At 42.3% G+C, this 18,315-nt stretch overlaps 1 protein-coding gene across 1 annotated transcript; it reads left to right on the top strand.

Annotated features, from left to right (window-relative positions):
• The first annotated feature begins 60 nt into the window (after positions 1 to 60).
• On the top strand, positions 61 to 16,810 carry setd2 (SET domain containing 2, histone lysine methyltransferase). Its single transcript, XM_072461450.1, has 21 exons — positions 61 to 187; positions 1,201 to 1,348; positions 2,353 to 5,843; positions 5,924 to 6,055; positions 6,163 to 6,291; positions 6,362 to 6,485; positions 6,557 to 6,634; positions 6,709 to 6,806; positions 6,886 to 7,018; positions 7,363 to 7,497; positions 7,573 to 7,701; positions 7,978 to 9,744; positions 9,812 to 9,854; positions 9,932 to 10,244; positions 10,308 to 11,001; positions 11,074 to 11,190; positions 12,036 to 12,172; positions 12,249 to 12,360; positions 12,578 to 12,652; positions 12,748 to 12,849; positions 14,222 to 16,810. Exons 3-21 carry the CDS (start codon positions 2,446 to 2,448, stop codon positions 14,381 to 14,383), a joined length of 7,878 nt encoding a protein of 2,625 aa, XP_072317551.1. The 5' UTR covers positions 61 to 187; positions 1,201 to 1,348; positions 2,353 to 2,445; the 3' UTR covers positions 14,384 to 16,810.
• The last annotated feature ends 1,505 nt before the right edge of the window (positions 16,811 to 18,315 follow it).

Genomic DNA, 18,315 nt, shown 5'->3' with positions numbered 1-18,315 from the left:
CAGGCTGGAGATTGACCCGGAGCTAAGGCGCAGCGGAGGAGCCGCGGAGCACAGGCTGCAGAGCTCCATTTCCTTCAGCCCGTGGCCCGTGGGCTTGGCATCCGCAAATATCGTTACTTGATGGCTTCAGTCGGTTATTGTTAAATACAATGAAGGAAGTAGCCCAAAAGCACGAGTATTTAATGAGGTAAGTAGTCGTTTGTCTTATGTATCATCTAACACTTTGTTACCAAAGAGGGCAGACGCTGGTTTAACATATCTGAAGCCGGTACTGAGAACCGGTCACCACATCATATATGTGTTAGTTTATACAATAGACAGTTGAGTATATGCATACAATCAGCCATTAGCACCCTCTCGAGTACAGAATATCATTTATTTCTCGTGGATAACTGCAGAATAGAGCTAAGCTAAGCTAGCTGCTGCTGTGCAGTGAGTGTAGAAGCTAGGTTAGCCATCCGGGCTAATGCTAATCGAGTTGATCTGTTCGCTGCTTGCTGGATATAAACACCAAATCAAAAGTGCATATATTGTGTATTTGAGCAACATTTAAATAGCTGTAAGAATGTGACACTTGTTTTTGCACTGGGGAATTTTAACAAGGGCTGTTTCCTTTCGTAGCTCTAAGTTAAGGCCTTTAAAGATGGCACTCCAATGGTTTTGTAAAGGACCAAAGCTCGTTGTGTGTAGTTATCTAACTATCTTTGTTTGTCAATCCTACTAATACGTAATTACTTGCAGGTATGGGTAATGGCCACTGCACGTACGAATCCAAACATTTAAAATACATTTTCTAAATGACCAAAACAACAAGTTTTGAGGCCATGTTTTGACTGCATTCTCACACTGGCCATTTTGGTCTCTCATGAAGACTGTATTACAGACGAATAATGTTAGATTTGACTGGATTATTTAATCTGTGAACAAATTATGTTTGCAGTACATGTATTTGTGTTTTTCATGTGCAATATTCATGAGCTCATGTTATTATAATAACCATGGGTAAAGGTGATATTTTTATTTCTGCTGGTGCTGCAACACATAACGTGGCCATCACAGGCTGATAACACTGAGCGGGAAAGGCGGTTCCAGAAAACATACCTGAATCTGTTTTACTGCAGATATATTACATGGTGTCTAGCATCGTTACACACATTATGTGATCACAGCCTTTTTGACTGGTTGATGATTCTTGCCCAGTTTCATGGAGCTGTTCTCTTTCTGATCAGGTGTGGCATCACTTTGGAGGCCCAGTTTCTCTGAGTTGGACTATTCATGGCCACCTGACCCAGGGCTTCCAATCCTTGACTCGTTTCTCCATGGACTCACTGCTCAAGTCAGAAATCAGGTGATGGACAGTTCTCAAACCTACCATTTTGAACACCGTCTTTTTGGATACCAGCATAAAAAGCTACATTTCATATGTTTGATTGCAAATTATATTTAATAAGCTCATGCTTGAGAGTGAATTTTGACAAATTGCTGAATATTTAAAGTTGATTTATAAAGTGTGTATTTGTACTTGAATATACTCCATCTTGTAAATATTGATGGTGATTAGTAGCATTCTGCTCCGTTTTGTTTCTATATTTACATGTTGTCCTTGAGGAGCTAGTGAACTGAAAAAAGTTGTACTGCGGGTTGACAATATTTAAATGTTAGTTGTACATTTTTATGCATTGTTGCATTACTTCTCCATATTCTCTGACAGAAACTCCTTCTGCCCTGGTTACCTTATTGCCATTATTTTTTTGACTTTCAGTCCTACTTTAGAATATAATTTAGCATGTTATTCTAAAATGTGCATAATACTTTCATTGTACATTTTCCACTAGTTTTCTCCTTGTTACCTTTTACTATATAGAATTTTCTGAATCTTTTGCATAATTTCTTAATGGTTTGTCATCTGCACTGCAACTGTTTTCTGTTATTCAGCAGGACATAAATTATATTTAAAATTTATTTTATTTTACTTTACTTTATTATATAACTAGTTGGGGTTGTTGTGAGTTACGCATAAGCAATAATAAAACATTAATTGAATAACATGGAACTCTAATTATAGTTGGATGTTCAACGGATATTTAGGCAAAATGCTGATTGTCATTTACCGGTATGTTAGTGCAGCAGATTGTCCGATTGATTTTTTTTTTTTTTTCTTTTCTCTTCTCATGGTTCTTTGATGTTCTATTATGAAAACAGAGAAGAGGGAAGTGGTGCCTCAGTAAGTCTTTAAATAAACAAAGTAGTGTACGTTCGTTGGTTTTGCGGTTTTTACATCAGTGGGTGTAACTCTTGTGTCTGAGTTTTCTGAAGTGCAAATGTATTAGAGCTTTTTGTTTCTCATTCTAGGTCAAGGTGGAAGGTCTCTCCAAGGCAGCCTTAATCAAAAGCCTGTCTCCTAGAGTCCTATTGTCAAACCATCTGTTGCCTAAAGGAACCAAGATGAAGGTCAACCTTGAAGATCAGAGTCGTCAGAAAGTGTCCTTCAGTTTCTCGCTGACCAAGAAGCCACTGCAGAGTGTTTTCTTCGTTCCGTCTAGCCCTGAAAAGTCTGGAGCAGACCCTGGTTCTCCATTGCTGTCTGTTTCAGGGAAAGGGCATCATGCAGACTCCAAACCTGAGCACAAGTCTTCTTCAACTGTGCAAAAAACGAGAACAGATGCCTCTCCTCAACCTGCAGATTCCCCAAGTAAACTTAAAACAGACTTGTCAAAGACACATGTTACAGACCATATCGTTAATGTCTCTGTGACTGATGAACAACCATCTTCTGTAGTAGGTGACTCACAAAGTAATGAAAGATCTGCATCTCCTCAGAATACAGATGCTCACTATGTATCACCAGAGTCAAGAATTACCGCTATTCTTCAGACACTTGCTGCCTCCTCAGGAAAAGATGCCTGTTACAGCCGCTCGGAATCTAACAGCAAGGGACATAAAAGCACAATCCGGACTCATTTAGACTGTGCCCCTCCTGGATTTGAGTCAGACGGAGATTCAGGCCAGTCTTCCACCCGTAAATCATCTGACTCCAAAAGTCAATCAAGCTCAAGTAGTAGGCGAAAAGATGAAAAGAAGTTTTCTTCTAGTTCACACTCTGAGGAGAAAGAAAAAAATTCCTCTAAGCGCTCAGACGCATATGAAAGATCTTCGAGTCACTCTAAGTCCGACCGAGATTCAAGATACACCTCATCGCGTTCAACTCGATCCGATCGCAGAAGGTCAAGGTCGCGTTCACGCTCTCGATCGCGAGGCTCTCGCACAAGTTCAACTCATTCCAGACTGGACAGATCCCGAGGTGACAGAAGCTCTCGCTCTGACAGATCGCATTATCATGAGTCTGACCGGAGGTCCTACAGGAGCTCTCCTCGCCGAGAGAGGAGGCGTTCCCGCTCTCGTACTGAGAGAAATCGGGATAGTTCAGAGTCTGAAGAGGACCGCAGAAAAGCTAGAACACGAACATGTGAATCAAGTTGCGCATCAGCCCGTTCAAGTTCGCACAAAGAGCCTACATCTTCTCATATGAAGTCCGCCTCTAAAACAGTGGACTCTACTGAGTTAGACAAATCCCATCAGTTATCCAAACTGGAAAGGTCCTCAAGACACCCGTTAGACTCCGATTCCCAGCACAGGGGTTCTTCTCTTAATGACCATCATAAATCCAGCACAGGTTACAGATTGGACATCAATAGTAAATTGAGTTCGCCCAGCAGGTACACACAATCTCATTCGACAGAGAAACACCAGAAAAGTGACTCAGAGAGAGATAATTTGCACTCTGATAAGCGCTCACGCTCGGATGAATATGCAAAACATTCACAGAAAACAAATAAGCCCTACTCGAAACATTCAACATCCTCTTCATCTTCACATCATGAAGACTTGCAAAGAACACCAGACAGAAAATCAAATTACAAATTTCATAGCCCACAGATCACACCATCCACTACTGAACCATGTTCAGAAAGTGAAGGGAGAATTGAGCAAACTTGCTACAAAATTGAATCGATGAGTTCAAAAGAAACAAATGACTCCAGAAGGACAGAGCTTCAAAAACAGAGAGAAATAATTCTATCATTAGACACAAATGAAAATCTGAACAAAGTTGATATTGTCATAGAAACGAATAAAGTGTGCCTTGGCCAATCAAATTATCTGACAGTGATGCCAAATGAAATCCCTGCACTATGTGAAAGTAATTATGTAATGTGCAATAAAGATTCTGCGGACCGTTCACCAGAATCGCTACCTAAACCATCGGGTGTCCTACATGACCAACACTCGGTAAACAAGGGAACTCACAAAACCGGAAAGGTAGAGCTAAGTAATCAGCCTGACCCCAATGTGTCTCATAACCCGAACTTCTTGTTTATAGAGTCTGAAAATAGCCCAACATGTAAAGAACATGATGATAATGTTATAAAAACCAGCATTGCTAACAGAAAGTCGCGATGGGATATTGTTGGGCAGGGTACAGAAGATCATTCAAATGAAATGTACAGTTCAGAGAGTAATCCTGTTGAAGCTGTCATGCAAATGGAGGATTTTATTGATGGTTGTCAAGCAGACACTGAAAGAAAAGAAAACTTGTGTGTAGAGGCTGGAACACAGTTTACAACCAAGCAGCAGGTGCTTGAATCCACTGAAGCCCATATGTCGGATGGCTGTAAACACCTAAGTGCGTCTCTGGAGGGACACGTCAGCACCAATCCAAGCGAACAAGTGGCAAAGAAGTCTTTTTCAAATGATGACAGCACAATCATGAATGCCGGCAAAAGCAGACATCCACGGTTGAATTTACTAATGAGACACAGTGAGGCCAGTGACAGTGAAAACTCAGAGTATGACTCTGATTGTGGCGAGGCGATAAAGCGCCTTCACTCCGTGGTAATGGTGATGCCCAAAAATTCCCTCCCCACGGGCGAAGATGCGTTAGAGCAAATTGGTACAGATCCCCAACACATTCAGGGGCATGCTACAGATCCAGCCAATAGTGCAATGTGCCAGTCCCAAAGTAATATGATTGATAGCACCAGTCATTCTGAGAGCTCCCAGTTGTATTTAACTACACACATGCCAGCAGTAGAAAATAACTGTCTTCTCAATTCTCTGGGTCAGCAAGCCCCCCAACAATATGTGAGCAGTGGAAATGAAATTCCATTTTCACATTATAAACAAGATAATTTCTCCAGTGCCAATGGATTGAGTGATAAGAATGGTTACAATCTTCTTTGGAACTACACTCAGGCCGAGCAACCCAGTAGTACCTGTCCACAGCCCGACAGCAGCCATGTGATAGATGGCAGATTGACAGGAACTCTCTCCTATTCACAAATAAAAAGCAATGACTCGATCACTGATCCCTCCACCGCTACACAAATTCGCCAGGACTCAAATGAGATTCACCCGGACTCTCTCACTAATGACCACGGTGTCTACAGTGGAGGGAAAACGGCTGCTGAATCCACTGGGCCTATGCTTTGTCAAGGCTTGTCTAGTTTTGTGCAAGGTAATGAAATAAGCAGTAACAGTAGAGGCCCGGCAGCAACCGAGCCCACGAAAGAAGAAAGTTTCAAGTCCCTTAGATCCAGAGGTCCACCAAAGAAAAGGCGACCTGAGTTAGAGTCTGACTCGGACAATGAGGCTGAAGCAGGACCTACAAACAAAAAGGAGCGACGCGGAGACGTAGTAAAGGATATACCAGTCAAAACGAATGTGCAGCTTCCGTTGCTTCAGTTGCGGGACTTTCAAGATGCCACAAAATGGAAAGACTTTGCGAAGTCTAGAAAGATGCCGCCGTATTTCGACTTAATAGAAGAAAACCTGTATCTTACTGAGAGGTCAGTGACTATTCCAAGTTCACCCTCTCTGGTAGTCTCTGCTTAAATGTCCTTAAATATGTTGTTTAATATGTACACAGAAAGAAAAGCAAATCCCATAGAGATATCAAACGGATGCAGTGCGAGTGTCCCATGTTGCCCAGAGAGGAACGTTCAAAGGGAGTGATGGCGTGTGGTGAAGACTGCTTGAATCGTCTGCTCATGATCGAATGGTATTTCAACTTCTATGGATCTAAGTAGATGGATAAATACATACGTAATTTATTCCAGTGTTGACACTGTTTTCAGTTGTTAATAGTTTTCAAACCTTTATTTTCAGTTCATCTCGGTGCCTAAATGGAGTCTACTGCTCTAATCGTCGTTTTCAAATGAAACAACATGCAGATTTTGAGGTCATTCTCACTGAGGACAAAGGCTGGGGTCTAAGAGCAGCTAAAGACATGCCAGCGTATGTGTTTTTAATCTTAAATGCATCATGCTGCATTTTGTGAAATTTAAAAAGGTTAAATCTTTTCCAGAAATACCTTTGTTTTGGAGTACTGTGGGGAGGTGTTGGACCATAAGGAGTTTAAGGCGAGAGTGAAGGAATACGCCCGCATGAAGAACATCCACTACTACTTTATGGCTTTGAAGAATAATGAGGTAAATATTAACTTATAAACGTTTTGCAATCTGGATGTAACTGTTTTTATAGTTTTATATGGTGTTTCCAGATCATCGATGCTACACTGAAGGGCAATTGTTCCCGCTTCATGAATCACAGCTGCGAACCCAATTGTGAAACACAAAAGGTACTGTGGCCGGATAAAAAGAAATAATTCAAATATCACTTCATGTTTTAAAACTCATGTTTTTTTATTTCTAGTGGACAGTGAATGGGCAGCTTCGTGTTGGTTTCTTCACCACTAAAGCTGTTACAGAAGGCTCTGAGTTGACCTTTGATTATCAGTTCCAGAGATATGGGTACACATGTATATTTTTATACTAAACAGAAAAGATTAAGTAAAGTTTATTTGTTTGAAGAAAAAAAAATATCTTTCAGCAAAGAAGCTCAGAAATGCTACTGTGGAGCTCCCAGCTGCCGAGGCTTCCTCGGAGGAGAAAATCGTGTGAGTGTTCGAGCTGCCGGAGGGAGGATGAAAAAGGATCGCAACCGGAAAAGTGCTCTAACTACGGTCAGTTTTTCACTTATTTACGCAATGTACAAAACTATTTCCCTTGATATTGATATAAGGTATTCCAAATTTATTTTGAATGACAAGAATTTGACAAGTAATAAAGGTAATATATTTCACATTCACCCTGGTTTAAAATAGCTGAACTGAGGACACATCAGCTTGTAGAGCCTGGCTTTTTTAATTGAAGACTGGATTCAGTCATAGATGGGATCTGGCAACCCAGAATGAGGAGCTCTTTCTGCTTTAGATCATTGAGAATCAATACAGAAAATGTATACAGGAATATAAACAACTTTTACATAATGTAAAAACTAAATTATGTGGTTTCATTCTTGTTCCAGGTTGATGAAGAACTCGAGGCGTTACTGGACTATGGAGAAGGCCTGTATGATGAAAAGCAGGTGGTGGCTCTCTGCAGGTTAATGGTCAGAGTGGAAACTATGGAGCAGAAACTGCTCTGTCTAAAACTCATCCAGGTACAGTGTCTAGGCAGCAGCAGTGACTGAGGAAGTATTTATCTGAGTCTGATGCAGTTATCATTTGTTTTACAGGACACTCAGAACCCATCTTGCCTAAAGCAGTTCCTGGATCACCACGGCCTGTCTTTGCTCTGGATCTTTATGGTGGAACTGTCAGAAGCAAAGGGCAACAGTGCCAATAATATCAAACTGCAGTTAGAGGTGTGTCATTGATTTATTTACTTTATCACAAGACTATTCAAAATGAACTGTTTCCTAAAGTATAAACGGTATCAATTTGTCTTCTTTTGAAAATTTTACAATTCTTGCTAAAAAATTATTGCATTTATTCACTTTTTTCTTTGTCATGAAATATTTTACCTGTATAATTTCATATTAACAATTTTGAATAATTATTAGCAGGTTATTGTTTATTCAGGCTACAGGCTTTGTTTTTTAACTTAACATTTTTAAGTTTAATTTCTATTATTTCTGCAGATTTTGAAGACTCTGGCTGTGCTGCCTATTTCTACTAAGAACATGTTAGAGGAGAGCAAAGTGTTGACCCTGATTCAGCGCTGGGCACAGACCTGTCCTCAGCCCACAGAGAACGATGGCTATTCCAGTGAGAACACATCCCGAGCTCAAACGCCACTCAACACTCCAGATGGGTCCAACCCAAGAGCAGGGGCAGAAATGGACAATGACTCAGCCAAACCTTCTGTGTTTCGCCCCCTTAAAATCATCAGTGAAAATAGTTTGGACAGTGCCCTCTCTGATGCCAGTAAAGCATCAGATGGGAAAGAAGACGACGAGGATGAGGATGAAGATGATGACGAGTCTTCACGTGCGGGACTGTCCGAGGCCCACAAGACCAAACCTGAACCAGAGGCAGAGACTGAAGAACCAGCTAAAGAACCTGAGAACATGGTCAAAGAAGAGAAGGAGGAAGAGTCAAATGAGAAGACTCAAGATCAGTCCAAGCCCAGTGATGACCAAGACAACACTGAGATGATTGTGGAGAAGATCGAGGTCAAAGAGGACACAAATGAGTCTCCGATGGAGGAAAGTAGTGTCTTAAAAGGGCCTCATGAAAATCAGGATGAGAGTGAAAATGAACCAAAAGCCTCCACACAGGAGCTTGAACAGGTGACTGAGCAAGAGCTTGTCAAAGATGAGCAACCCAAGAGTCCGGTGTCTGAGGGAGGCGAGGAACCCAAAGCTCATGTGTCAGAGGGAGGTGAGGAACCCAAAGCTCATGTGTCAGAGGGAGGTGAGGAACCCAAAGCTCATGTGTCAGAGGGAGGCGAGGAACCCAAAGCTCATGTGTCAGAGGGAGGCGAGGAACCCAAAGCTCATGTGTCAGAGGGAGACGAGGAACCCAAAGCTCATGTGTCCGAGGGAGACGAGGAACCCAAAGCTTATGTGTCAGAGGGAGTCGAGGAACCCAAAGCTCATGTGTCAGAGGGAGACGAGGAACCCAAAGGTCATGTGTCCGAGGGAGACGAGGAACCCAAAGCTCATGTGTCCGAGGGAGACGAGGAACCCAAAGCTCATGTGTCAGAGGGAGATGAGGAACCCAAAGCTCATGTGTCCGAGGGAGACGAGGAACCCAAAGCTCATGTGTCAGAGGGAGATGAGGAACCCAAAGCTCATGTGTCCGAGGGAGGTGAGGAACCCAAAGCTCATGTGTCAGAAGGAGACGAGGAACCCAAAGCTCATGTGTCAGAGGGAGACGAGGAACCCAAAGCTCATGTGTCCGAGGGAGACGAGGAACCCAAAGCTCATGTGTCCGAGGGAGACGAGGAACTCAAAGCTCATGTGTCCGAGGGAGACGAGGAACCCAAAGCTCACGTGTCCGAGGGAGACGAGGAACCCAAAAGTCAGGCGTGTGAGGGAGATGAACTTGCCCGAGTAGAGTCTGCCCCGTCTGACCCTGATCCTGCCTCCACCGAACTTGCGTCGGAGCCAGTGGATGTTCAGGCGGAGGCACAGAAGCAGGACGAGGCACAAGAGCCAGAAAAGGCGAACACTGATCAGCCAAATGACTCTGTTGCTGATGTGGGGGTGAGCTCTGAAGTCCCTGAGGTGAGTGTCCCTTCAGCAGCCACCTCAGTGGAGCCCTCTGTGGTGGGGACGCCCTCCCAGGATGACGAGGAAGGCCTCTCTGATGTAGAGAGTGAGAGGAGTCAGGAGCCACAGCTCAGCTCCATGGATATCAGTGGTATGGCAGCCAGACTTCTCGAAAGCTGGAAAGATTTAAAGGTTTGTTAAAATGGTCAGATGTCTGCACCATCTGTTGTCTTGTTACCTAAAATGTTTTTGTTTTCAGGAGGTTTACAGAATACCTAAAAAGAGCCAGGTGGAAAAAGAAGGTATAACAATCGTTGATGGTGCATAATTTTATTATAATGTTATTTCTGACATTAATTAGTTGGATTTATCTTAACAGACCGCACTCGGGATCGGGACACAGCTCGTCCTGCTTCAGGGAGCCGAGAGAGGGATCGAGAGAGGGAGAGGGATCGAGAAAGGGATCGAGAAAGGGATCGAGAAAGGGAGCGGGAAAGGGAGCGAGATAGGGAGCGAGATAAAGAGCGTGACCGGGAGAGAGACCGGGAGCGAGAGTATGAACGGGATCGCGAAAGAGACAGAGAAAGAGACCGAGAAAGAGACCGAACACCTCGCAGCAGTGAAAGACGCAGGCGGCGCTCTCTCTCCCCTCCGTCGTCCTATGAACGGAGCAGCCGCCGCACTGAAGAGCGGTGAGTAATAACACGCACTCTGCACAGTGACTTGTGCAATTGAAAAATAATCCTTTTTCTCAGGTTCGACAATGTAAACTGCAAGACTCCAAGGAGTGTCGGAGGAAAGGAAAGAAACAAGCTCTCAACAGAAGAACGCAGGAAACTCTTTGAACAGGAAGTGGCTCAACGCGAGGCTCAGAAGCAGCAGCAGCTTCAGCAACAGTTCCAAAGTCTGGGCTATGACCCGGCCTTGGCTTATGCCTCCACCTCCGGGTTTATTACATATCCTTCTGGATATCCTGTCCAATCTTTTGTAGATCCAACCAACCCTAATGCAGGCAAAGTGCTGCTGCCGACCCCTCCAGTAGACGGAGCTATGGCTTATGAACAGACTCCTCCGCTGGGGCTTTCCTCTCCGTCCTCCACTCCTCAAGCCGCTCCAGTGTCCACTATCACACAGCAGATTAGCACTGAACCCCTCCCGCCTGGAACCTCACAGCCGTATCCACAGCCCACTGTACTGTCTCAGGACACTGGGGTGGCTGTGCTCTCTGTGCCGGCCCCTGCGCCCCCTTCAGTGCAGGGCCAGAGCTACACCACTCTGTGGGACCCCAGTACACAGCAGACAGTCACAGTGCAAACTACAGCTCAACAGTACACTACTGCTCCAGCTCAGCCTCAGCCACAGGCTGCCATCTACTACCAGGGCCAGCCCTGCCCCACCATCTACAGCATCCCCACCGCCTACCCACAAGGCAGTGCTCCTGTCATACAGGTGCACTTCTATTATTTAACTAATGTAACCAGTAATATGGATTGTATGTTTTACTTGTTTTTTTTTATGAAGGCTTACACTGATCCTGCGGGCAATTACCTGCACAGTCAGCCTGTGTATCCTGGCCAGCAGGGGGTGGTAGTGCAGCAAGGAGGCACTGTTACCACAATTGTCACCTCCCAAACTCAGGTAAAACACACACTGCTTTATGTCAGTAATGTCTATTTTTTAGGGCTGGGCAACGATTAAAAGTTTTAATCGCGATTAATTGCATTTTTACGTGCAAAATTCAAAAGAAGTTTAAAGTGCATCAGCATTTTTATTCAGTAGCAGTTAAATAAAATATTAAGTATTCACTTGCCACAAAATCCTGAGCCACAATCATTAAAGATTAACAGGCCACTTGTGTACATTTTAACTTAAACAATGTCATCAAACACAAAACTAAAGCTTATTGCCACTGCCAGGGCATTGAAAAGAACCATAAAAGTTTGTAGATTCCTAAAACTGGGAATAAGGACGCGCGCTGGGCCCTTCTCGCGGATCTCCCCAGCTACGGCGCCCGGCGGGCCCCCGGCGGCTTGCGCCTATAGAAGCTGACTTTGTAAAGTTAATAAACCAAAGCCATGGTCCAACATTAAAATCCGTTTACACCACGAGAAAAGCAGCACAGCACAACTCCTCCACTGCGCATGTGCAGGACGACTCAGACGCACGTCTGCTGCTGAGTGTATTCTACGGACATGAGTCCGGGGCGTCGAGAACGCGCGTCCGGTGCGTTGTTAGAAATAATGTTCACGCGCTCAAATTCTGCGTCGGGCGCGATTCGTCCGCAGCGGTTTGTACGAGGCTTTAGAACTGGTGCGGACCAGGGGAATCCGACCTGCGTTAACGCGCGTTAAAATAATTGATCGCGTTAAATAAGTGATGAGTTAACGCAATAATAACGCGTTTACTTGCCCAGCCCTACTATTTTTTATTCCAAATTGTCTTTGTTTAATCCATTCTACTATGGTCTCCATTTGTCTGATCAGGAGTTGATCGTACCAAACAATATTGTGGACCTGCCTCCACCTTCTCCTCCCAAGCCCAAAACTATCGTTCTACCTCCAAACTGGAAAGTGGCTCGGGACCCAGAGGGCAAGATCTACTACTACCATATTGCAACAAGGTCTGTGTTACTATGGACTTGGAGCCTAGTATTTATCTAGCTAAATTAAGTTTGACTAACTGACCTTTCTTTTCAGGCAAACACAGTGGGATCCTCCGACCTGGGATGTAACGACTGACACCACTTCCATGGAGCACGAGTCTGAAATGGACCTGGGAACTCCGACCTACGATGAGAATCCTTCCAAGGTGAGCTTTTACAAATTACATTTGAAAAAATGTACAATTTTAATGATTGGCGTTGAACGTTGTTGATTTAAAGACACTCAGTGAAGGACCAGCACATTCCTGAGTGATAATGACCTAAACTCCATTAGCCTTAAAGGATATTTCCACTAAACTTCATTAGCTGTTTTTTCTGAAAATACGTTTTTAATGATTGCTAATTTTCTTTACTTTTTTCCAGTTTTCAACAAAAACAGCTGAAGCTGACACGTCCAGTGAATTGGCGAAAAAGAGTAAAGAGTCATTCCGTAAAGAGGTGAGCTGTTCTTTCATCACTGTAGTAAAATGTTTGCAAGAGTGTCTAATGCAGCCTGCAGTCTTGTGTAATGCTGTGTGTGTTGTGCTCATTAGATGTCCCAGTTCATTGTACACTGTCTAAATCCTTTTCGGAAGCCTGACTGCAAACTGGGACGCATCGTCAACACTGAAGACTTCAAACACCTGGCGAGAAAAGTAAGTGTTCTTTGTATGAACACTCGATATACAAAATGCACTCATTTCCTTTTTGAAGGGCATGTCCTTAGGCAAAGATGGTGTGTGGGAGGAGTGACATACCAAAACAGTGAAGACATGTTCCCAATTAACTGGCCCTGTGAGCTTAATGTATGCACTTCATTTGGTAAATAATAGGACACAGGTTGCTCAAAGAAAATGAACCTCGTGTTTTAAAGGGCGAGTGATAAAAGGTGAAAAAAATCAAACGTGATCAGATCCCTATAACAATCTTGGGAATACTGTAATGTTGAATCCATTGCTTGTCTGTTTATGCAGCTCAAAGACTTTTTCCCACCTTCTCCTTCTATTGGACAGCCTCCGTCTTTGTTTGTAGGTGGTTAAAACAACCAGTGTGAACTCAAATTCTCAGCTGCAGTTAAAGTCATCTAGATGCAGTTTTTTAGAAAAACAAGACATTTTGGCTCATCCAAGTGTGGCTCTACTCCTATAACCCGGATGCCATTTCTTCTTGTTTCTGTTTCTTATTAGTCTCTTTTGTCCTGCTTTTTGGCTCTCTCAACTTTGAGAGCCTCAGCGGGGTAACTGCAGGCTGAAAGAGCAGATGAGAGATGTTTTTTCTCCTTCCTCTAGCCCTCTGATCTGGTGGGCACTTCCTGGGCTCTGTGTTGTAGTGTCCTGATCACTCCCAGTTTGGGCTGTAGTGGGTGGTTAGAGTCATCTGTGTGTGTAGGTTTCCTATATTGCTCTGTTTGGAGTTTCCCCGTCCTCTCCTCTGATAGTGGAACAATCAAGAAAGGCCAAGCCTTATTCTTAATCTGCTCCATGTACAAGTTGGCCACCATAGGAGAGATGGGAGAACCCATATCCCAGTTTTGTGATGTCATAGATAGAGCTCCCAGATCTTGTGTGCTTTTTATGTCCATAAATCATCGCCAGACCTGCTCTCATTACAACTGTGTGCTTATATTGTCAAGCTATCTTTTGTTTGTTTCACTCGGCTGCCAGGTGGAGTGCTAACACCAATCCTGAACACCTTGTATAGTTTTTGGTGGGGCACATATATGGAAATGTTAGGCCAATACCAATGTTATGGGCTTGGGCCGATTAGCAATTTTTTACAACAATTTTCTTTACATTGTTTGTTTTTATTTTTTTGCCTTGGATTTTTTTATATCAAACACTTACAACACTGAGCAACTAAGTTCTAAAAGATGATAAATCAATATATATTCAATATTGATCAATATAAACATATTGCTATGATTGTTGTGGCCCTTTTGTTATGTCTATGAAATGTCTGTGGCACAGTAATGCCATGAAAAGCATACGTAACTGTCTAACTGTAACTGTATATCTCTTGTCTTCATAGCTGACTCATGGGGTAATGAACAAGGAATTGAAGGCGTGCAACAATCCTGAGGACCTCGAGTGTAACGAGAACGTCAAGCACAAGACCAAGGAATACATAAAGAAGTACATGCAGAGGTTTGGCCCCGTGTATCGGCCCAAGGAGGATACAGAAGTGTACTAGTGCAACAAGCCTCCAAAACTGTGAGCCAGAACTGCTCAGTCTTTTACCAATCCGTCTCCAGGTATTGCACTGCTGCAGTTAAACGCTCTGGGTTTTTCAAAGACTGAGCGAGACCCTTGGGTGCAGAGGCAGTGTACACAAAGGGTGACGCCGACAGGTGCTACATAGACTTTCTTCAAAAACTGTTTTAGCATTATTTTCATTTATCGCTCTTAAACAGGAGCATCACCTCGATTCCATTTTAACCACGACCAGCCCAAAATGAGGATGACTCCGACCGGTCGCTTTTGGGGTTTAGTGAGTTGTGTGGTTTGTTAACTTGGGGGCTTCACTGGAGGGTTCACCTACGCCCCAGGGCATTTATCACAATCAGAACAATCTTGTGGATGGTTTTGTACCCAGAATGCCGTGCTACACCCCTGGGTTTACCCTTCTCCATTAGAGTGCTCATCTATCTACTGGTGCTGCTTTTAACTGGGCTGTGGAGGTCCAGACTTCCGGTGTGAACCCTGCCTTCTGATCCACTCCTCTTTGGTGGAGGAGTTTTATGACTGCATTAAATACATGGGGGAAAAACATCCATTTTACATAAGTTAAAAATGAACTGACTTGAGAAAGAATATCATTTTGATCAGTTACTTGGCGAAGTTTTTATATTCGCTTTTAAAGGAGACATATTATGTCAAACCAACCATGTTATAATGGTTTTCCTTCATCATTAGCTTACTCAAAGTTGTATATTCATTGACTCATGCACAATCCTGCACAGATAATTTGTTTCCACCTACCCCCTATCCCTGCCCACATCCTGGTACTTAACTTTCAATGATTCCAAACATGTAAAGGTTGGTGAAAAACCACTATGCAGTTCTGAACAGGAAATCGATAGACTTTAGGGTTGGGCGATATTGGCAAAAATGTATTCCAATGATGATATTCAGACGATATTAAGTCAATCCAACAGAAATGAGATCAAATGTGTCTTTAACAGCAAGAGTTGAGGTTAAATTATCAGACACATGTGAAATTAATCAGAAAAAGTGCAGAAAATATCACCTTTAAAACATGTTATTTGAAAGTTTACCACAGAACATTTTTCTTTTTTCTTTTTTTTTATCAGTTCTTTTCGTAGCATTTTTTTTACTATAAAAATTATATTCAGTTTATCAAAATTTTGATATATTGCCCACCTCTAGACTAAAATTATGATCCACGTTTATGTTATAATTTGATACTAAATACCTGGAAAAAGCATAATATGTCTTCTTTGAGTACATCAAGATATTTGTTCTCAACTTAAAGGTGCACTATGTAACCTCTCTGGTTTCGCTACCTGCTTGTGTCCATGGAGATGTCATTGCATTGTCATTAATGTTCCTCAGTACGGCATTAAACATTTTAACTCAATTACATGTGTTTATAGCTAAGGATAAATGGAAAACATTCTAACTGCCGAGCTGCTCGTCGTCATGGAGGTAAATCCGTTTGATGCCCTCCCGTGCAACATTCCAGGCAAAGCAATAACATCTCCATAGAGACGGACGGGCGGACCCCACACCAGAACAGTTACAGCAACTTTAACTTGTTCCATTGGTATTTTTTATTTTGTTTATTTCACACCAACTTGTCGAAACTTTCTCCGGTCAAGACAAGGACTTGACCCAAACCATTTGAACTTGTTTAAGGTGAGTTTTCCAGGCGTCACACCCCGAGTACCTCCACATGGTTTGACTTTACATGTTGGGATCTGTCCTCCACCAGTGTGTCTTTTTTATCCGTTTGTGAAATGGCAGTTGCTTCGCGTGCCGTCATTTAATTCCACTCAAGTTTCTTTCTTCCAAGAATCTATATGGGTTCTTCTTGTAACAGGTGGCGGGTGTTCAAGTGATGCAGTTTTAACATTTCTTCTGTGCTCCATATACTTTGTGTTTTTCATAGGTTAAAGTCCGGCCGTCCTGGACTTCTGAAGTCCTGGACTTCTATCAATTCAAACTAACTTAATTGTTCTCGCAGTTCATGAAAATAAAGATGCATTAATGTTTTTCCAGCGTGTACATTTGTCATGTGAATATCTTGAGAAATAAGTTTTAGGAATGCTAAAAAGAAGTAGCAGTCACTTTGTAAGGACTATCATTTGTTCCATGGTTAAAATGTAAATAGTGATGATGTAAAGTTACCAAAGCTGTACACAAGAGGGCGCTCTTCTCACCAGCTCGGCTCCTGCAGTCCACTCACTGTCCAAACCCCTCACACAGCTTTTAGTTTTATTTCAACCATGGGGAAGATTTTCTTTATTTTTATGTTGTTTTTGTTAATTTCTTTTGTACAAAATATGTTTCACCCTATTCTACTGTAATTATTGCGTAAGCACATTGTCATACTGCGTGTACAAACATTTTAAAGATAATAAACCTTTTTGTAAACGTATTTGGACTTTATGAATGTATTGGGGAATGTCACGCGGTGCCTGAAATGACTGTGATGTGTTCAAAAAAGCACAAACACCGGTTCTTTTTACTGCATTTCTCTCCTGTTAATTAGTAGATGTAGTTTATATTATAATCAGTTACATTTGAGTAAAATGGGGGATGAGCGAGAGAAGGGAGGACATGCAGTAAAGGTCTGAGTCAGGAATCGAACTCACGACACATCCATGTGAGCTTTATCTGAGTAATTTTATCGTATACTTTTTACTTGTACTTGAGTAAAAGGTTATTGTAACTAATCCTTTCTTTGACATTAGTTTTGACAATATTGGGCCTAAATCACTCAGAACTGCTTCTTGCAAACTATGATTTAGTTTTTCTCATTTCTATTCTTTGGAAATGGTCTGACACACTAATTTCTGTTTTTACTGTTGTTCAGAGTATCTTCCACTTTGAAATAAATCCATCATCAGACTTAAGCATTCAAAGAGCTGATCAGTAACATGATAGCTGGTATTTTCACCAAATTTAGTTTAATTGATTTGTCCAAAATACTTTTCATACTAAAATTGTGTTTTAAAGTAAATTGCCCTCTAATTAAAAGGTACATGTGCAAAATACTACTTAAAGCCTATACGACATTTTTCTTCTTATGACTTAGTTTGGTGGCATGGCCTCTGTGGTAAATATTTATCATAGTTTTACATCTGAAGAAGCAGATTGTGAAGAAAATTTGAAAAATAAGAGTGAAAATACAGGAAGTAGAGCCATTCTAAAACCGAATCCCTCTGTGATGTCATCAGTGTGCGACATGGCAATGAAAATACAGCTACAATTTTCTGACCATTAAAACAATCATTTAACAAACAAAAGTTATTAACATTATTGTTTGTCAAATCATAACTATTGTGCTATTCTTATGGGTTGTGGTCCTTTACTGTATGGTTGCTAGGTAATAGCTGTGGAATTGCCTCTACCTATGTCATATTTGTTGGCCATGTCCAACCAGGAAGTAGTTATAAATGTTTAGTAAAATCTTAAATACAATCATGTTCACTATGTTATAGTGAAATGTAGTCAAACCCGTCATATTCACTTTAAGTACAAATTTGGCAGCAGTAACTGTACTTGTAATCGAGTACATTTTTACCAATGCAACCGTACCGATACTTTTACACATTTCCACTACATTTTCTACATCAATTCATGGGTCTCTGCCTCCCGTTTATTGGTGACATTCTACTTACACTGTGTTTTGTCACTCTGAACCCCAAACATACATAGTACACTTTTGACAGGCCACTCTGGCTCTCACGGTCTTGTTCTACATCTCCCCTACAAGTATTAAGTCTTCTTTCACCCATCTCTTTTCCACGCGTCTGCACGTCAGTCTGCAGAGCAACAGGGAGCGTTGAACCAGATGTTTCCAAAACTCGAGCGTGTTCATTAGAGCTGTTGTGTGAAGAGTCCCTGCAGCTCGTCCTCTTTCTCTTTCTGTGTGCGCGC

The sequence above is a fragment of the Eucyclogobius newberryi genome, unplaced genomic scaffold (genome assembly GCF_026437365.1).
Source record: "Eucyclogobius newberryi isolate DKJ021-1_F unplaced genomic scaffold, fEucNew1.0.hap1 SCAF_3, whole genome shotgun sequence".
Classification (NCBI taxonomy): Eukaryota; Metazoa; Chordata; class Actinopteri; order Gobiiformes; family Gobiidae; genus Eucyclogobius; species Eucyclogobius newberryi.
Note: the sequence above shows the minus strand (reverse complement) of the source record. Positions and strands in the feature narration are given on the sequence as shown.